Source organism: Daphnia pulex, chromosome 2 (assembly GCF_021134715.1).
Source record: "Daphnia pulex isolate KAP4 chromosome 2, ASM2113471v1".
In the NCBI taxonomy this organism is placed as follows: Eukaryota; Metazoa; Arthropoda; class Branchiopoda; order Diplostraca; family Daphniidae; genus Daphnia; species Daphnia pulex.
The window spans coordinates 2,537,871-2,552,871 of record NC_060018.1 but is presented as its reverse complement, the minus strand read 5'-3'; the positions used below and the strand labels follow the sequence as shown (position 1 = coordinate 2,552,871).

The window sequence follows — 15,001 nt, the reverse complement described above, 5'->3', positions numbered from 1 at the left end:
AATTTTCGTAACGGTGACCTGTTTTGACTCCAGGGGCTTCCATCGATTGGTTTCTCTTGGATTCTAAAATCCAAAAAATCGAACCATGTTTTTGTCACGTATAGGCAATATTACACTTTTGGTTCTGCTGTTATCGATCGTTCGCCGAAATGTACGATTCAGAAACATTATCCTTGATCCTGTTTGAATGTACGCAGTTTTGCTTTTGGAGCAAGCTCAATTTTTTTTAAAGCTGCATATTCCGTTTTTATTGTCTGCCATCATCGACCAAGTTCCAGATGATTTCAAACCGTACAAGGAGATCTCTGGTTTTTGGCCGAGGTTTGGTTTGGAAGGCATTGGCTGGTGGACGTCGCGCGGTTGGCGATAAATCGTAATGAATGCCCCCTCCTCCAATCAAGGATTCGACGTCTGTTCTTTGCTTCCATCGTGAAGCGTCGTAAACGCTGTCGAGACAAAATCAATGATGCATTTACCCTAGTCGAGTTGTAATCGTGGCCGCTAGGTGGCCCCACATTCTGAGAGATTGTTTATATCCTTTCTGGAGAGGGAAGGGAGATGTCAAAAAGTAATTTTGTTTCATGGTATAAAAATAAACTGGCCCGAAAAGTCTGAAAATGGATGAAGCCGGCGGTGCCAGGCGAGGCCCACCTAAATTGCGAGAGATTCTTAGAAGACAGCGTCAAGATTCAGAGGTTTGTAAATTTATTTCATGAAATTGGATACATCGTATGAATTTTTATCGTCATAGGGAACTATTGACTGCCCCGACTTGGATTTCGTTTATGATGATGCTGACAAACATCCTAATGAAACTGCTGAGCTTTACAGTTACACAGAAGGACCAGAGTTCCAATCAAATATCAGAGTATGCCTGGCATTTTGACCTAAAGATGCTGATCAACTAAATTCTTTTTTCATCAGGCATTTGAGGAGTTGATGGAACTCTTCCACATTAGACCCCATTGGCAAACTTTGAATGATTCCACTAGGGTAAGTGTTCTGCTTAAACTAGCAGAACAACTGGAGCTGAGTAACAAAGCTTTGAGGATAAAAGCAGCTCGAGCAATCCTCTACATTGCTCAAGGTTGCTGGGGTGAAGTCCAGAGTGATGCTGAGCAACAGCATTGGACTCGAAGCAATGTTCTCTTGCTGTACAAAACTGGAATTTTTCACACATTTCTGGAACTGCTAAACTATGAAATTGAGTGAGTACTACATATCCTATTATTACAAGTTTATTTATTAAAAACAAACTTCTGAGTACAGAAACAGTGGAGCAGCAAATACTGCCATAAGAAAATTAGCTGTCAGTCTTGCAGATAGCTGGGATCTTCGTGTAATTCTGTCGGTATTTTACACGATCGTTGAAGTCTTCCGCTCCTCCCAAGAAGAGGACAGTGACGAATTCAAGAAGATTCAAGAAGAGTTTCGAGCTGAAATCGGTAAAAAACATTCATTGAGTTACTCTGTATTAGATCCTTCATTGTTTCTTTTGATCATCGATGATTTCATTAGCTCAGCCCATCAACGATGAACTGTTAGCTGTAAAACTTCTCAGTATGGTCACAAAATTCTGCAGTGGATCTTGCCCGCATTTCCCAATGAAGAAAGTATTGCTGCTGTTATGGAAAGTGCTGCTTGTATCTCTTGGTGGAATGAAGGAACAGAGAGAGTTGAAAGGTTTGTGCCAATTGTAATTTCGTCCATAATCATTTCCATCTATCATTTCCTCCCATCTTTTCAGGGAAGTATCGTACCGAGGCAGGTCTGGCATTGCCAATAGAAGATACCATCGAAGTAACACGGACCATGCGCGCTGCTTCACCTCCTGCATCAGCTGCTGATCTGTTGGAAGCTCAAAATCAGAAACCGGGTCCAGCTGCCCGTCCTTTCCGACGGGTAAATTCTTATCCTTTATTTAGCATTCGATTTGTGACAAATTGTAATCTTGATTTTTCTTTGCAGACCCTAGTCAAACAGAGTTCCTTAGATGAATCACTAACCATGGAATTGGACAATAACGATCAAGCCGATGATGAGTTGAGGGAAATAGAAGAACGAAGAGCCATGGAAGAATCGGGAGAAATACCTCAGCCACCAAGCCCACGACCTACGACACCAGCACCAAGAAAGGGTAGCATTCACTATAAAGAACAAATTAGCACCGGAAAACAAAAAAAAATATATCCTTTCTATCTTTTAGCACTACCATGGACACCGAAAGTTCGTCAAAAGGATATCGATCAATTTCTCGATACCACGCGAATGAAATTTGTAGGTTTCATGCTCCCCAACGATCGAGTATCATTAGCAGGACTTCCTTTGCCAATTCATGAGGGTGTGCGTGTCTTGAAACAGGTAAGGCACGTGTAAAACTGATTCCATCCGTTCATTGTGAGTAATGGTGATATTATTTTGCATAGCACACTTACTTTTCGTTGACGGAGATCCAAATCCAACGAGAAGAGGACATTAACAAAAACCCGGTTTCCAAAGGGCAGGAGGACATAGCGTTGACTCCGGCGGAAATCCTTTATCAGGTCTAATTTCTGATCCTTTCTGTTTGCAATATGTATATATATATTATTTCTTTTCTTTCTCTTTTCAAAATCTGAAATACAGGCCATGTTGCCGAGCTTGCCTCAATACATGATTGCGCTTCTGAAAATTCTTCTAGCCGCCGCTCCGACCTCCAAGGCAAAAACAGACTCTATTAATATTATGGCAGACGTTCTGCCCGAAGAAATGCCGTAAGTGTTTTTCTAAGAAAAGAAACGTAATTTTGTACCGATGGCCATTTTTAGAAAACGGGGAAATCCATTTGTGCCGACCCCGAAAAAAATTTCCCTCGCGCCTCAAGGCTACCATTCACTATTAATGCGCCATTTTTTGCCTCTTCTCTAGGATGACTGTTTTACAGTCGATGAAATTGGGTATTGACGTGAATCGACACAAGGAAATCTTGGTAAAAGCCGTAGCCGCCATCCTGTTGCTTCTCCTGAAGCACTTGAAAATGAATCATGTTTACCAGTTCGAGTTCATGTCTCAACACTTGGTATTTGCAAACTGCATCCCACTCGTACTCAAATTCTTCAATCAGAACATTATGGCCTACATTGGCGCCAAAAACAAGTAAGTAGTAGACGATGATTCATCAGTGTGTCGATATTCTTTTCCGGCTGCTAAACGGTTTACGTGATTGCAGCATCGCTATCTTGGATTTCCCTTCGTGTGTCATTGGCGATCAGCCAGAGTTGACCGCCGAGAGTTTGGAAATTGGTACCAATCTTCCCTACTGCTGGCGCAATCTCTTCTCATGCGTCAACCTTCTGCGCATCCTTAATAAGCTGACTAAATGGAAACATTCGCGCATCATGGTACGTTATCGATGTAGGCGTGTAGACTTAATCTTATCATTCATTTACATTCTTCAAGTCATGGTGATGACTGCTTGTTTTTTTTTCTGTTTTGTATGCGAGATTTCATTCTGGTTTGTTAATTTTTACATTGTTTCCATTTGTTTAGATGTTGGTTGTGTTCAAATCAGCGCCCATTCTAAAGCGAACCTTGAAAGTCAAACACGCTCTCTTGCAGCTGTACGTGTTAAAGCTATTGAAAATGCAAACAAAATATTTGGGTCGTCAGTGGCGCAAGTCAAATATGAAAACAATGAGTGCCATCTATCAGAAAGTGCGTCATCGGCTGAACGATGACTGGGCATTCGGCAACGGTTAGACCATAAAATGCTAAAATAGTAAAATATTTGCGATATATTTCAATCTGATGAATTCCTTTCTATTTCTTGTGCAGACTTGGATGCAAGACCGTGGGATTTCCAGGCGGAGGAATGCGCTTTGCGCTCTGCCGTTGATCGCTTCAACAGTCGCCGATACGATAAGAATTCGTCTGGATGTGCGGTAATGGTATGAACAGTATTAGACGAAAGAGGGATGAAAGTTCATAAAACTGCATTCGATCGGCAGGATCCGGAATACGAGCCGATAGATAACTGGCTAACCAGCGTACTTAGCCACCCTGTGGAGTTGACCGACGAGTTCAAGCGCCACTACGAGATCTGGCTACAACAGGAAGTCTTTCAGGCCTCGATTGACTGGGATCAGTTGGTCGCTTCTCATCTGATATGATCCCACCCCCGTGTCTATTTTAAATGCGTTTAGGAACAAACACCATCCATCCCGCGCGCTGAGTCGCACGACCAATTAGCGAGCGTATCAAAAGTGAGCCTGCTTTCCCTTATGGAGGCAAACAACAGTTGCAGGAAGCACTCATGAGCACTCATACGACGACCCGAAGATCCTATTCTGCCGCGAGAAGAGTCCCGTAACATAAATTGATCGATCCATTTAGCATCCGTTAGAGCGAAAGCGAGAAGTTTGTTTTTCTGGTTTTTCCCATTCTTGCATTCGTCTTGCATTACTCATACACACATACACACACTCGCTCATTGTACAAAACAGAAAGGGTTTGTCGCTTCATTTCATCGCGCTGCTCCTTAAACAAACCGACTGTGACCCTTTCTCCCGTCCGTGCCTGGCACCTGAACGCACGGACTTTTATGTTGCCGTTTGGGTGTAAAGGGACGAGGGGAATTCCCTTGAACCGTCAAAAGCCGTTTTGGGTTTTCCTCAATTCCTGCGTGTAGAAAGAAAAATAGTTTCCCCTTTTACTTTGGGTTGACCTCATTTTTGAGATATTCCTTGTCGCCATGCTGCCATCTATATGCCATTTATGGCTTATTCCCCCTTCACTTCCCAGAACACGTCCAATCTTTTTGACATTCCGTCGTTCAAAAATCCATTGTTTTAAAAAAGGGATCTAACAAGGAAAAAAAGAATCAGCTGTAGACTTGAAATAAGACAACATTCCACGTCTCCAGTTGAAGATGCTGTTCTGTGGTGGTGGTTTACACTGGGAAGGAGCCTTGATACAAGAAGGTCAGCTCCAAGGCCGCGAGTACATCGGCCGCGCGCGAGCTTGCATCAGTCGGCGACGACGGCCAAGACCGAGGGCGTCTTTTTGTGCGTACGTGGTGGTGCTGAACTGTGAGGATGGAACCCACAAAACGCGAATGGCATGCATTCGAATCCTGTTTCTGAGCGCGCGCTGGCGGACGTTGGACTCATGTCGCCCCAGTCTTCAAATATTCCACGTCAGGTTTCATTTTATGACAAAAGAGACCTCGGAATGGATCAAAAGAAGAGAGGCTTACGGCAGCATTGTGACGAGCTCTCGTCCATCGATTGCTCTTTTTCTTTTGATGGTGTAACCCGACCATGAACATGAAAAAGAGAAGGTGGGGGGATGCGTTACCGCTCATTGAGCACTAGAAATTCATTCTCAAGGAGAGAGAGAATTCAGTTTTTTTACCGGACAAAAGACGAAATGGTTTACTTTTTTTTTCAATAGCTCCCAGATTTATTTATTTCTCCTCGTGTTTTACGGTTGACTTGGGTTTGTGTCGAGCCGCTCGCGTCATTGACCATGTTGGGTATAGAGAAGCGACAAGGAGGAAGGTGAACTAAATAACAAGAGAAAAAAAACCCCGGTAGGTGTGTATAAATATCAGGAACACTTACCTGGAAGAGAAATAAAGGGACGGGTGAATTGGTCCGGCGGCCGTGACCGTCGACTCCCAACTGGTTGGTCCTCGGCCTCTTTACCTCATTGGGGAAAAACTTTTTTAAAAAGCAGATGTCGTCAATAGAGAGGGGCAGGTGGAATGTTTTTCTTTCTACCCTTGTATTACATTTAAAAATCATTTACGAGGAGAAGGGAGAAAGATTTCGATTCCAACTCGTTTCAATCAGGTTATTTTAATTTTCCACTGACAGGTTTATTTAAGCTCGTAAAAATTGAAATGACGACAACAAGAAGGAAAAAGTGACTGACAAGAATATGAGAAACTGGGGTCGAGGAAATTCCATGAAATCAAATAAGAGAGCCTTAATCTGTTCACGCGCCAAGAGAATGATTCCTGGTATTGACCTTGTCAGGCTGCTGGCGCAATTCTCTTGGACATTGATGGGCGTGTGTACATCAAACGAATGTCAAGTCAAAGCCACACACAAACTACCAACCTGTGTCTAGTTATTTGATTTGAAATTTTTTTTTGTTTTTGTTTTTGTATCACGGCCGTATTGGATATGCACGCGGCTGCCGTAGTGGCTTCCATATTCCAAGTTGTAATAGTGGCAGGTAGGAGAGAGACCTTGGGAGGTTATCGGCACCTAATCCCGGTCCAATGTCCGCACCTTTCGGTGCACAGTTGTCAAGGAAAAGAAGGTGGGGGGATTTTATTTTGTTTTCTGCGTGTACGTAATTTTTGCTGGGTGGTAGCGAGTGGGGGGGTTTACTGGACCTTGGGTTTTGACGGTGGCTGCACGTATATATCGCCAATGTTCCTGGGAAACATTGGGAAACATAACCAAACAGTTCTTGGTACAGTCGGGTATACCTGCAAAGAAATAAGAAAGAAAAAAAAAATCTTGGCGAGCATTGTGTCCAGGAATCGGTTGGTAGAGAACAAAATGTTTTTTTTGCGTAACGTGCCGTAAACGAGGCCATCATTACTTGCGGCCCACCTGTGTCTGGACTGGCAGATGGTCGGTTGACAAGACCTCCAACGAGAGAAGAGAAGAGGGGGTTCAAAAAACCATCATTACACACACACACACAGGCAGACATGCACAGGTTAGAGAAGACTTTTCACTACCTGGAAAAAACAACTGGGATGATTCTCGGCGACAACCTCGCTCCAGAAAAAAAAAGGCTCATCACCTGCTCTGACCACCTGCCCATGGGATGATGATGAAAAAAAAAGGACATTAAGAGTCTTCGCAATCCGTCTCTCCCTTGTTGTTGTTTTGTTTTTGTCACTACGCCGCACGACAGTTTGAATTATTTGTTTTTAATGACGAAATTTTTGGACGCAGTACCAGGAATCGTTCATCTCTTAATTCCACGTAATCTGGCGAAAGCTATTTCGTAATGAAGCCAAGAAATTTTACAAGGGGAGTCAAAAAAAAAACAAACAATCGACGGACGAGTGGTACAGTGGAATTATAATGCTGTGATAAGTTGGCTGCCTGCCCGGTGGCATTGCACCATCAAAACAGTTAGCAGCGCAATATAGAGAGAAAAAACGACAACAAAAGGAAAAACCGGAGAAATTTGGACAATCCAATGCTCTAGTGCCTCCAAGGAATGGCACGAAGCATTTGAAAGGAGAGAAAAAGGAAAAAAAAATAAAAATGTTCATCTTTTGCATCTTGGGAAAGCAGCGACCTGTCGACGACGGCGGCGGCTCCCGCCGCTCCAGGTGGGAAAAACCAAATACAGAACCAGCCACCGAGAACGAGCCCACCTTGTGACGTCGCGATGGGTGCCAGACTAGACGGCCTTTGAAGGAAAGTGAGGCTCAGCTATTTTAGCCTTATCCAATGTGATCCGGCTTCTTTATCTCGGTGGAGAGAAAAGAAAAAAAAAGTCCCGTCTCGGACTAATCAAACTTTTACGTGCGTATAATGGCCAGTATAGTTTGATTTTTTTTTTTTTTTCTTCCCCAAGTTATACCAATTCCTAATTTTTTTTTTGTAAAATATACACTGTCTGGCTTTTGATGGGAATAAATATAATAGTCTATCACATCGTGACAATTGATTGTCTGATGGTTCATTTCTTCACGATTGAAAGAAATTCAGGCGTCTTTGTATTTGAAGGGAGATAATGAACAACAACATAAAAGGTAAGTATAGTGCACAGGCTACGTTGGAACCCGTTTCTACCTGTGTAATCGAGGGGAGAGAAAAAAAAAACGGGCTCTATAGTAGAACACTGCTGCATACATAAGAAACTCGAAGCTGTGACATAACTGTGCTTTCTACATCATCACAGCGATGAGCTTTCGCAAGTTGACAATGAAGTTGGTGTGGTCTCACCGTGAAAACAAAAAAAGGAGTTGCGTTGCTTGTGTTGTTGCTGTTGTTGTTGCGCTTGTTCCCCTTTCCAAGGGAGGTAACACACTTTTTCCAGACAGAAGATAGAAAGGCTTCTCACTGCGCCGGAATCCGGCTGTTGTTGTTCTTGCGTGTGTATCATAAAAAGAAAATGTCTAGGTCAGGTGTGGCCGCCCGTGTGTGGGTTTGGTACCTTGGGCTCCTTTCACGCCGAGCGTGAATTTTGTTTCTCTTTTCTCTTTATTCTTCTCTCTCTCTCTCTTCCCTCGTACCAGGCACTTGTCTCGTTTTTAATTGATCCGTAACGGTATACGCGGCCACTCCCTACGGCGGTCGGAATCAGATCGATAAAGTGAAATTCGAATTGATTTCCTAACAAGAACCGCGCCGTACAGAAATTTGACTTGCAAAATTGGAAATGAAAACAAACCCATCCCCTAACCTTCATGTTATTTGTTTTACACGAACTTGAAACATTTTCATTGGCGGCCCAACCTAGCAATCAAAATAGCACTTGTGGAAATTTCGTCTAGGAAGTTTATTTCCATTGTCCAAATCGGGTGAATTTGCCTACGTGGATAATGTATTTTTTTGTGAAGATGACATAAAGTGGTTCACCAAATTTTTCCCTTCGCTTCTGTTTTGTTACTTAATACACATTGAAATCCAGGCGGTATATTTAAGTTTGATTCTTTTATTTCACCAGGCAATTTGAGAGAAATTGAAGGAAAACTTGTTTAGAATCTACCGACTCATTCCAGAAATGGTCGCAGATACGGATCGGCTTCAGTCTAGCAAGCGCAAGAAAGAATGGATTCCTCGAGTACCAAATTCGTAGGGGTACGTTAATTGAACCATGATGTCGTGGAATGACATAGCTTTTTGCTTACGAGTTTGGTCACGTATAAGCAACGCCTTTCGTATCCTGCTATATTCGAGGATTTCGAGCGGGATATTCCCGAATTTTCTGGCAGAAGGCTGCTCGCGTGTTTCATGCTCTTGAAGCCATGAAAGTAGTCTATACTTGTTTGAAATTGGCAGATATCGTGAATTTCAAATTTCTTTTTTAAAAAATACCCAAAAAAAATTACGCGTTCATAAAGGTTGGAGTCGTTCAAAATAACCTTGCTACGGTTATAAACCACAGCGTGTTGGGTTTGTTTATTGATAGCTCGTCGTGTTTATAATCTAAACTATGTAAATAGAAATGTACTTTTTTTTTTCGTTTTTTTAGGTTATTGATAATGCAAGGTACCCACCTTAACCTCTATCCATTGACGTCAAGTGAAAATGTGGCATGTAACGCGCACCTTAAGGATCACTTTTCTAATCTATTCTCCATCACCACAAACAAGAGCTTAAAGCGTCAATACGAGTGACATTTTTGGACCGATCAAACTCTACGGTAGCCTGGGGAAAAGATGTTTACGTAACAATGATGCAGCCAAATTCTAAAAAAGAAATGGTGATTAAAGAAAATGTTGACAAAAATATGAGAATTTCAATTAAAGGGATAGGAAGCAATGAATTCACATAAGTATACATACAAAACTGTTTTGGATGTCTTGAATACCGGAAAATGGTTGAAGAAAAAATAGCGTTGATAATTACAAGGTAGAAGACAGTTGCGAGAGAACTTGAACTTTCTAAAATTAAAAATAATTATCTTTGTCTTGGAAAAATTTTACGGATTAGAAGAATCGCCACTTTGTCTGGGCTCTTGTGTTTGTATTCAATCGTGTCGGTAGGGAAAGCGGGACTTGGCAGTGTTGGTTGTTGTTGGAGGCCAAGGTAAAAATCAAGTCGCAATGGCGGAACCAGCAGCTTGCTCGCCCTCCATTTCATTCGCGTGTAATGGGCTTGCTTCTTTTTAATGCTTTCATTGTTTCACACTTGACTTGACGCTCTTCGTTATATTGTTTAAAAAATTCTAAAAATACTTATTGTCTCAAGGTATTTATATAAATGTACACAGCCAATTATATTATGACCGGCTGTTGCCGCCCAGTTAAATCGACCACACAGAAGCCCGATTGACTTTATTTGGCAAACTGAAATTTCCATCCCATTTTTAAATATTATCTCCAAGAAAATTAGGGTGTGTCCACGATCCTTACGGACTCTCTTTTTGTTTTCCCCTTGTTTCTTTTAAGCTACTACTACGATGTCTGATCTACTTCTTTCTGGCGGCGTGACGGAGCCAGAAAGCCGCATTTTCTCTGTCGGGAGCGCACGGAGACGGCCTCAATCGTGCAGCAGTTGCCGTTAGAAAGCGAGGCTACTACGCAGTACGTTGCGGTGGCCTCAAGTAAAGCGGAATTTCCCAATAATGACGTCAAAAGGCAATCAGTATTTCATCAGTTATATTATCATGAGGCACATAACACACAAGCAAAACCGAAAAAAAAAAACACTTGATTTCGTACAAACACACACATAAACACACGCAGAAAAACGGTTTAGGGATTGACACACACACAAAAAAAAATTTCAGATTTTCTGGCTAGAAAAATAGGCGAATTTTGACACGGCACGTCATATTTACAAACCGAATATCTGTACAATAAATTCAAAGTCGAATGACAGGAGAATCGCGAGGATCACACACTCGGCACGTCAGTTACAGGAGTAAGGCACGATGGCATACATGATATCTTCTTTTTTACATAATACACACGCCAGGACTGAAACTTCTCTTTTTAAGGATTGCATAGGAACTCTTTTGACGTCTCCCGTGCCGTTTACATACCGCTCTTCTCCACAATTCGATTGTTTTACCCTGAGCACATTGGTTATTTTACCAACACTTCTTCCTCGTTTCCGACATTCGTCTATAGGATTTTTGCCAGGCGAGTGAAGATCTGTCATTTGGCCTGAGATGTTACCGACAGTGAACCACACCATTTTTCGTTATTATACAAAAGAGTTGCAGGAGACGGGAAAAGATCTTTGGTCCATTAACACCGCTGACTACGGTGATGGATGTGAAGGTTATTTAAAGTTAGGGGTCATCATTAGAATGAGAGTATTTGTTGAAGAAACTCTTTTTCTTGTTAATGAGCCCATTGCTCCTCGTGATAGATGACGGCCTCCATGGCGTACTCGCAGTCGAGCAGGTCAACCTCTTCCGTCATGCTGTTGCGTGAAGACGAAGCTGTCGAGGCGGATGGTGTCAGCGAGTAAGGCAAAGAGCCACCCAAGGTGAAGGAGGCCCGACGAGGTGACGGAACAGGTATGGATCCTGCGCTGGATGAAGTCGTCGTTGGTGAGGATGACTCCATGGCGGCAAGACAGTCAGAGGGTGAACAATCGTCGACTTTCGTCACTTCCACGTCCGGGTAGAACCACGGATGAGACAGGATTTGCTCCAGACTCGGTCGGTCTGATGGAGAGTACTCGAGGAGGTTGCGGATCAGATCCTGGCACTGTCGAGAGACAATCTGATGTCCCGTACTCGACGTTGGGAAATTGAGAATGGCGCTGACGATTTGCTCATTCTCCTCGAAGGGAATATCACCGCAGACCATGTCGTACAGAAGGATGCCCATCGACCAGACAGTAGCGGGCGTGCCCATGTATCTCCGGTGGTTGATCCATTCGGGTGGTGAGTAAACTCGAGTTCCTGCAAAATAAACAAAAATACGGAAAATGAAATTTCAATTCATTCATGAATAACTGAATGAGTCGTCTTGTTGCTAAGGGCTCCAAAGAGAAGAGAGAGATAAGAGAGAAGGGATGTCAGATTTCCTGTTTCGAGAGGCTGGACCAGGGGTCAACGAGTACGTTAGTTAGTTTGTCCGTGTGTTGCTATCTCAAACCACGCCCCCTTCTACAATTTCTTTTTATTTTAAATTGGTGATTTTCTCCTGAAAAACTTACACGCTGCAACAGGAGCTTAGCCATCATGTGACGCGCCAACTGTTCCGTGAGTATAAATAGCCGAAGAAGGGAAATGAAGAGCCAACGGTATATATACCAAAACTCCAAGAACCCCCTCGCGATATACTGGTCAGGGGAAAGCGTCATCGGTCTGGGAATGTGCGCGTGTGTGACTGAGCTGTTAAAATAGCTAACCTCCACACAATAAGTGAAATAGAGGGGAGGGGCGGAAACCCAAGAAGAGGAAGCTCTACGGTGGACTTGTTGCCAACACGCTGCGAACACTTATCCGATATCTTTTTTTCTTTTCTAAATAGAAGAAGAAAAACCAAATAGTCGAAACTCACCGTCAAAATCGGTAAAGTAAGTGTCCTTAACGTAGGCGCCAGAGCCAAAGTCGATCAGCTTAAGGGTCAGAGTTTTCAAATCCACCAAAATGTTTTCATCCTGTTAACAAAAAGAAAAATATTACGTTAATATTGGAAATTATACAATTTTTTTTATTATTTTCAAATATTTCACGATTCAAGTGAAATAATTTTTTTACCTTAATGTCACGGTGAACAACTCCAGCACGATGGCATTGAATGACGGCTTCGACCACCTGGCGGAAAAAATTCTTGGCCATAGTTTCGGGTAGAGCACCTCGTTCCGTGATAAAGTCAAACAGATCTTTGCACGATTCCATCCGCTCCATGACGACGACGAAGACGTCGCCCGTATCGCAAGCGTCCAACAATCTGACGACGCCATTGCATTGTGAAACTTGACGAAGAAGACAATATTCAAGCGGGACTCTTGTATCGTTCACCTGTTAAGCAAAAAGAAGAAAATAATGACATTAGTTAAAAAGTTGCTTGTCGTGTACGATCACAGCCCCATAGCGAGCGTGCGCTGTTACCACCCGTAGAGTATCGTTTAACTCTTAAAGGTTACAACAAGCGAAACCCCCCGCTACAGCTGGTGTTTTTAATAAATCACACAACTCGAGGGAACAGAAAAAAAAGTCTGCGACAACTTACTTGGCCCCAAGCGGTGACGGAACTCTTCGGGACGTGCTTAATGGCCACGGGGAGGCCGTCGCGGACGCGGATTCCCGCGTAGACGGTGCCGAATCCGCCTTTTCCCAAGATGTGACCAACTCGGTAGCTGCGAGCAAAGGTCTCTCGGTCCGTCAGGAATGGCTGCTGCGAAGACGCTGACGACATACTAGGACGACTTCCGTTTGACATGGCAACTATAATAGTAAATAAACAGAATATTTAAAAAGTCAGTCAAGGTTTTCTCAGTTTTGGGTCAAGAGATGGCGCGCAGTGTCTTTTAACTCGGACAACTTTTACTAGCGCGCGCGCCAAAGAGACAGTGGAATGCGCGCGCCCAAGACAAGCCCCCGATTGAAGAAAAATTTTACAATTCATCGTTTTCTTTTCAGAGTTTTGGACTTTTACAATCTCGTCAATAAATCGACTTACCGTATGCGTCGTCTTTATCCGTGCGTTTACCAGGCGTCAAAACACTGCACAATTTTCGGGAAAACATTTTTCAAAATCGAGGAAATTTAAAAAAGCAGACTCCGAATGTACAATTCGGAAATGTTTTGTAAATTTGTAAGATAGTTGTTTCTTTTTCGAAAGAATAGTTTTTTTCAAAATTTTCACACAAGTTACACAATCAACTTGAGTAGCGCGGGCACTCTAAAGCAATGAGCCACGGTTGTGAGGAAGTGTAGTAGTAAACAGAGCACTGTTGTGAACTGGCTAGAAGCTCCAACGGAACTGAATGCTGAGCAACGTGGGTCGCCCCTGTTTATGGACTGAGCGATGCGATGTAACCCTCCGCCATCCAAGAAAAGCAGATCCCCCCAAAAATGCGACCACCTTAGAGCGATGAGTAAATCTCGAAAGCGCCAGCAAGATTTGATTCAATCTATCCACCCCCAGGTAATTAATCGAGGTAATTAGCAATGTAAAGGTGCGGATCTATTTAGCGTAGTAGAAATCGTTGCTGCACCAAGTGATACAAGTCTAGACTAACGCCCACTATGGTGGGTGGGAGGGTGGGTGGGTGGAATGTCCACACACAAACACTACCTTGCAAGGCAGCTTGGGAATACCAAAACACACCCCTCCCCTTCCCCCCCATCCGGTGAAGGTTCCTTGGCCTGTAGAGCCCGCCAAAATGGAGAAGAAAAGAAAATGGGGGGAAAATTCTAATCCTCCAAGAAGGTCGGAGAACGCGCGTTAGCAGCAGCAGCACACGGCCATTCATTTTTGGAGGGAAAAAATAAAAAAGAGGGGGGAAAAAATCTTTTCAGGGAAATGGAGGAATTTCACCTTCTTCTTCCTCAAGAAAAATCCCAGCCAAACAACATATCGTTCATTGCAATCTAAATAACCCCAGACAAATAATGGCAGCTAAATAATAAGCTTTTTTCTTTTGGTTAAATACCTTGCTTGATGAGACGGCAGATAAATCTGGCGAGCAGAGCTGAAATTCTTGTGGCGAATGAATCGGATTTTTTAAAACAAAAGAAATCAATTTAAAAACCTCCAAAAAATGGACGACAACTGTAGATGAGATAATAGAGATGCACTCACGCCGGGATCGACACTGTCACTAAGAAAAGAAGGACGAGAGTGATTCCTTGATTCATTCGAAAAAGCCCTTTGGGTATCGACCACGTGGTCCTGCGGCCATCTTTGAAACGGAGGGGTAAGGGTATCGAAAAATGAGGAGGGGGTGGTAGAGGGGGGTGAAAAACACATTTCCGCCGCCCGATTTACGCCTTGTTGTCGTCATTCATTTCGTCAACTATAAAATGTAAACTCAAAATTGAAATAGATTTTACGCCAATTTTCATTCAAATGTCTTCATTTAGGCCTGTGTGTTCTGCTGCTGCTCACTAGGTCAACCCATTTCAACTGTTTTGACAGACAGCTGCAAACCCGATTGCCCGGGTAATAAATCCCGGTAGAATAAAGCTTTTCGGGTTTTTTAGTAAAACCGACGAGTTCATGGGGAACGTTCGTTACGACTTTGCTGTGAGCTTAGTGGGATAGATTTTTATTTGAAAGACGAGAGAGAAGAGAGATGCCAACGATAGTCGGGAAAAAAACTGTGAAAGTGCCTTTGACACTTTGGAT

The 15,001-nt window shown here is 43.0% G+C and overlaps 2 protein-coding genes and 1 long non-coding RNA gene across 8 annotated transcripts; 1 reads left to right on the top strand and 2 right to left on the bottom strand.

Annotated features, from left to right (window-relative positions):
- The first annotated feature begins 446 nt into the window (after nucleotides 1-446).
- On the top strand, nucleotides 447-4,463 carry LOC124208586 (striatin-interacting protein 1 homolog). 5 transcript variants are annotated; one of them, XM_046606429.1, is made up of 15 exons: nucleotides 451-695; nucleotides 752-868; nucleotides 925-1,208; nucleotides 1,270-1,445; nucleotides 1,519-1,683; nucleotides 1,748-1,902; nucleotides 1,969-2,137; nucleotides 2,207-2,361; nucleotides 2,427-2,543; nucleotides 2,626-2,753; nucleotides 2,908-3,135; nucleotides 3,209-3,443; nucleotides 3,529-3,733; nucleotides 3,814-3,926; nucleotides 3,987-4,463. In XM_046606429.1, the coding sequence occupies exons 1-15, from the start codon at nucleotides 618-620 to the stop codon at nucleotides 4,146-4,148; spliced, it is 2,487 nt and encodes an 828-aa protein (XP_046462385.1). In that variant the 5' UTR covers nucleotides 451-617; the 3' UTR covers nucleotides 4,149-4,463. The 5 variants fall into 5 exon arrangements, with proteins under 5 accessions (XP_046462370.1, XP_046462385.1, XP_046462377.1 ...); XM_046606438.1 differs by having other exon boundaries at nucleotides 463-695; nucleotides 3,209-3,380; XM_046606447.1 differs by having other exon boundaries at nucleotides 471-695; nucleotides 3,209-3,380; nucleotides 3,814-3,920.
- Nucleotides 4,464-5,835: 1,372 nt separating this feature from the next.
- Nucleotides 5,836-7,281, bottom strand: LOC124208657. Its single transcript, XR_006880544.1, has 2 exons — nucleotides 6,737-7,281; nucleotides 5,836-6,641 (listed from the first exon to the last, which is right to left on the bottom strand). It is a non-coding gene; the product is annotated as an uncharacterized LOC124208657 (long non-coding RNA).
- A 3,601-nt stretch (nucleotides 7,282-10,882) lies between these two features.
- Nucleotides 10,883-14,475, bottom strand: LOC124208625 (serine/threonine-protein kinase pim-3-like). 2 transcript variants are annotated; one of them, XM_046606468.1, is made up of 5 exons: nucleotides 13,331-14,475; nucleotides 12,881-13,095; nucleotides 12,406-12,669; nucleotides 12,206-12,305; nucleotides 10,883-11,601 (listed from the first exon to the last, which is right to left on the bottom strand). In XM_046606468.1, the coding sequence occupies exons 1-5, from the start codon at nucleotides 13,395-13,397 to the stop codon at nucleotides 11,033-11,035; spliced, it is 1,215 nt and encodes a 404-aa protein (XP_046462424.1). In that variant the 5' UTR covers nucleotides 13,398-14,475; the 3' UTR covers nucleotides 10,883-11,032. The 2 variants fall into 2 exon arrangements, with proteins under 2 accessions (XP_046462424.1, XP_046462430.1); XM_046606474.1 differs by having other exon boundaries at nucleotides 14,307-14,475.
- Between the last annotated feature and the right edge of the window lie 526 nt (nucleotides 14,476-15,001).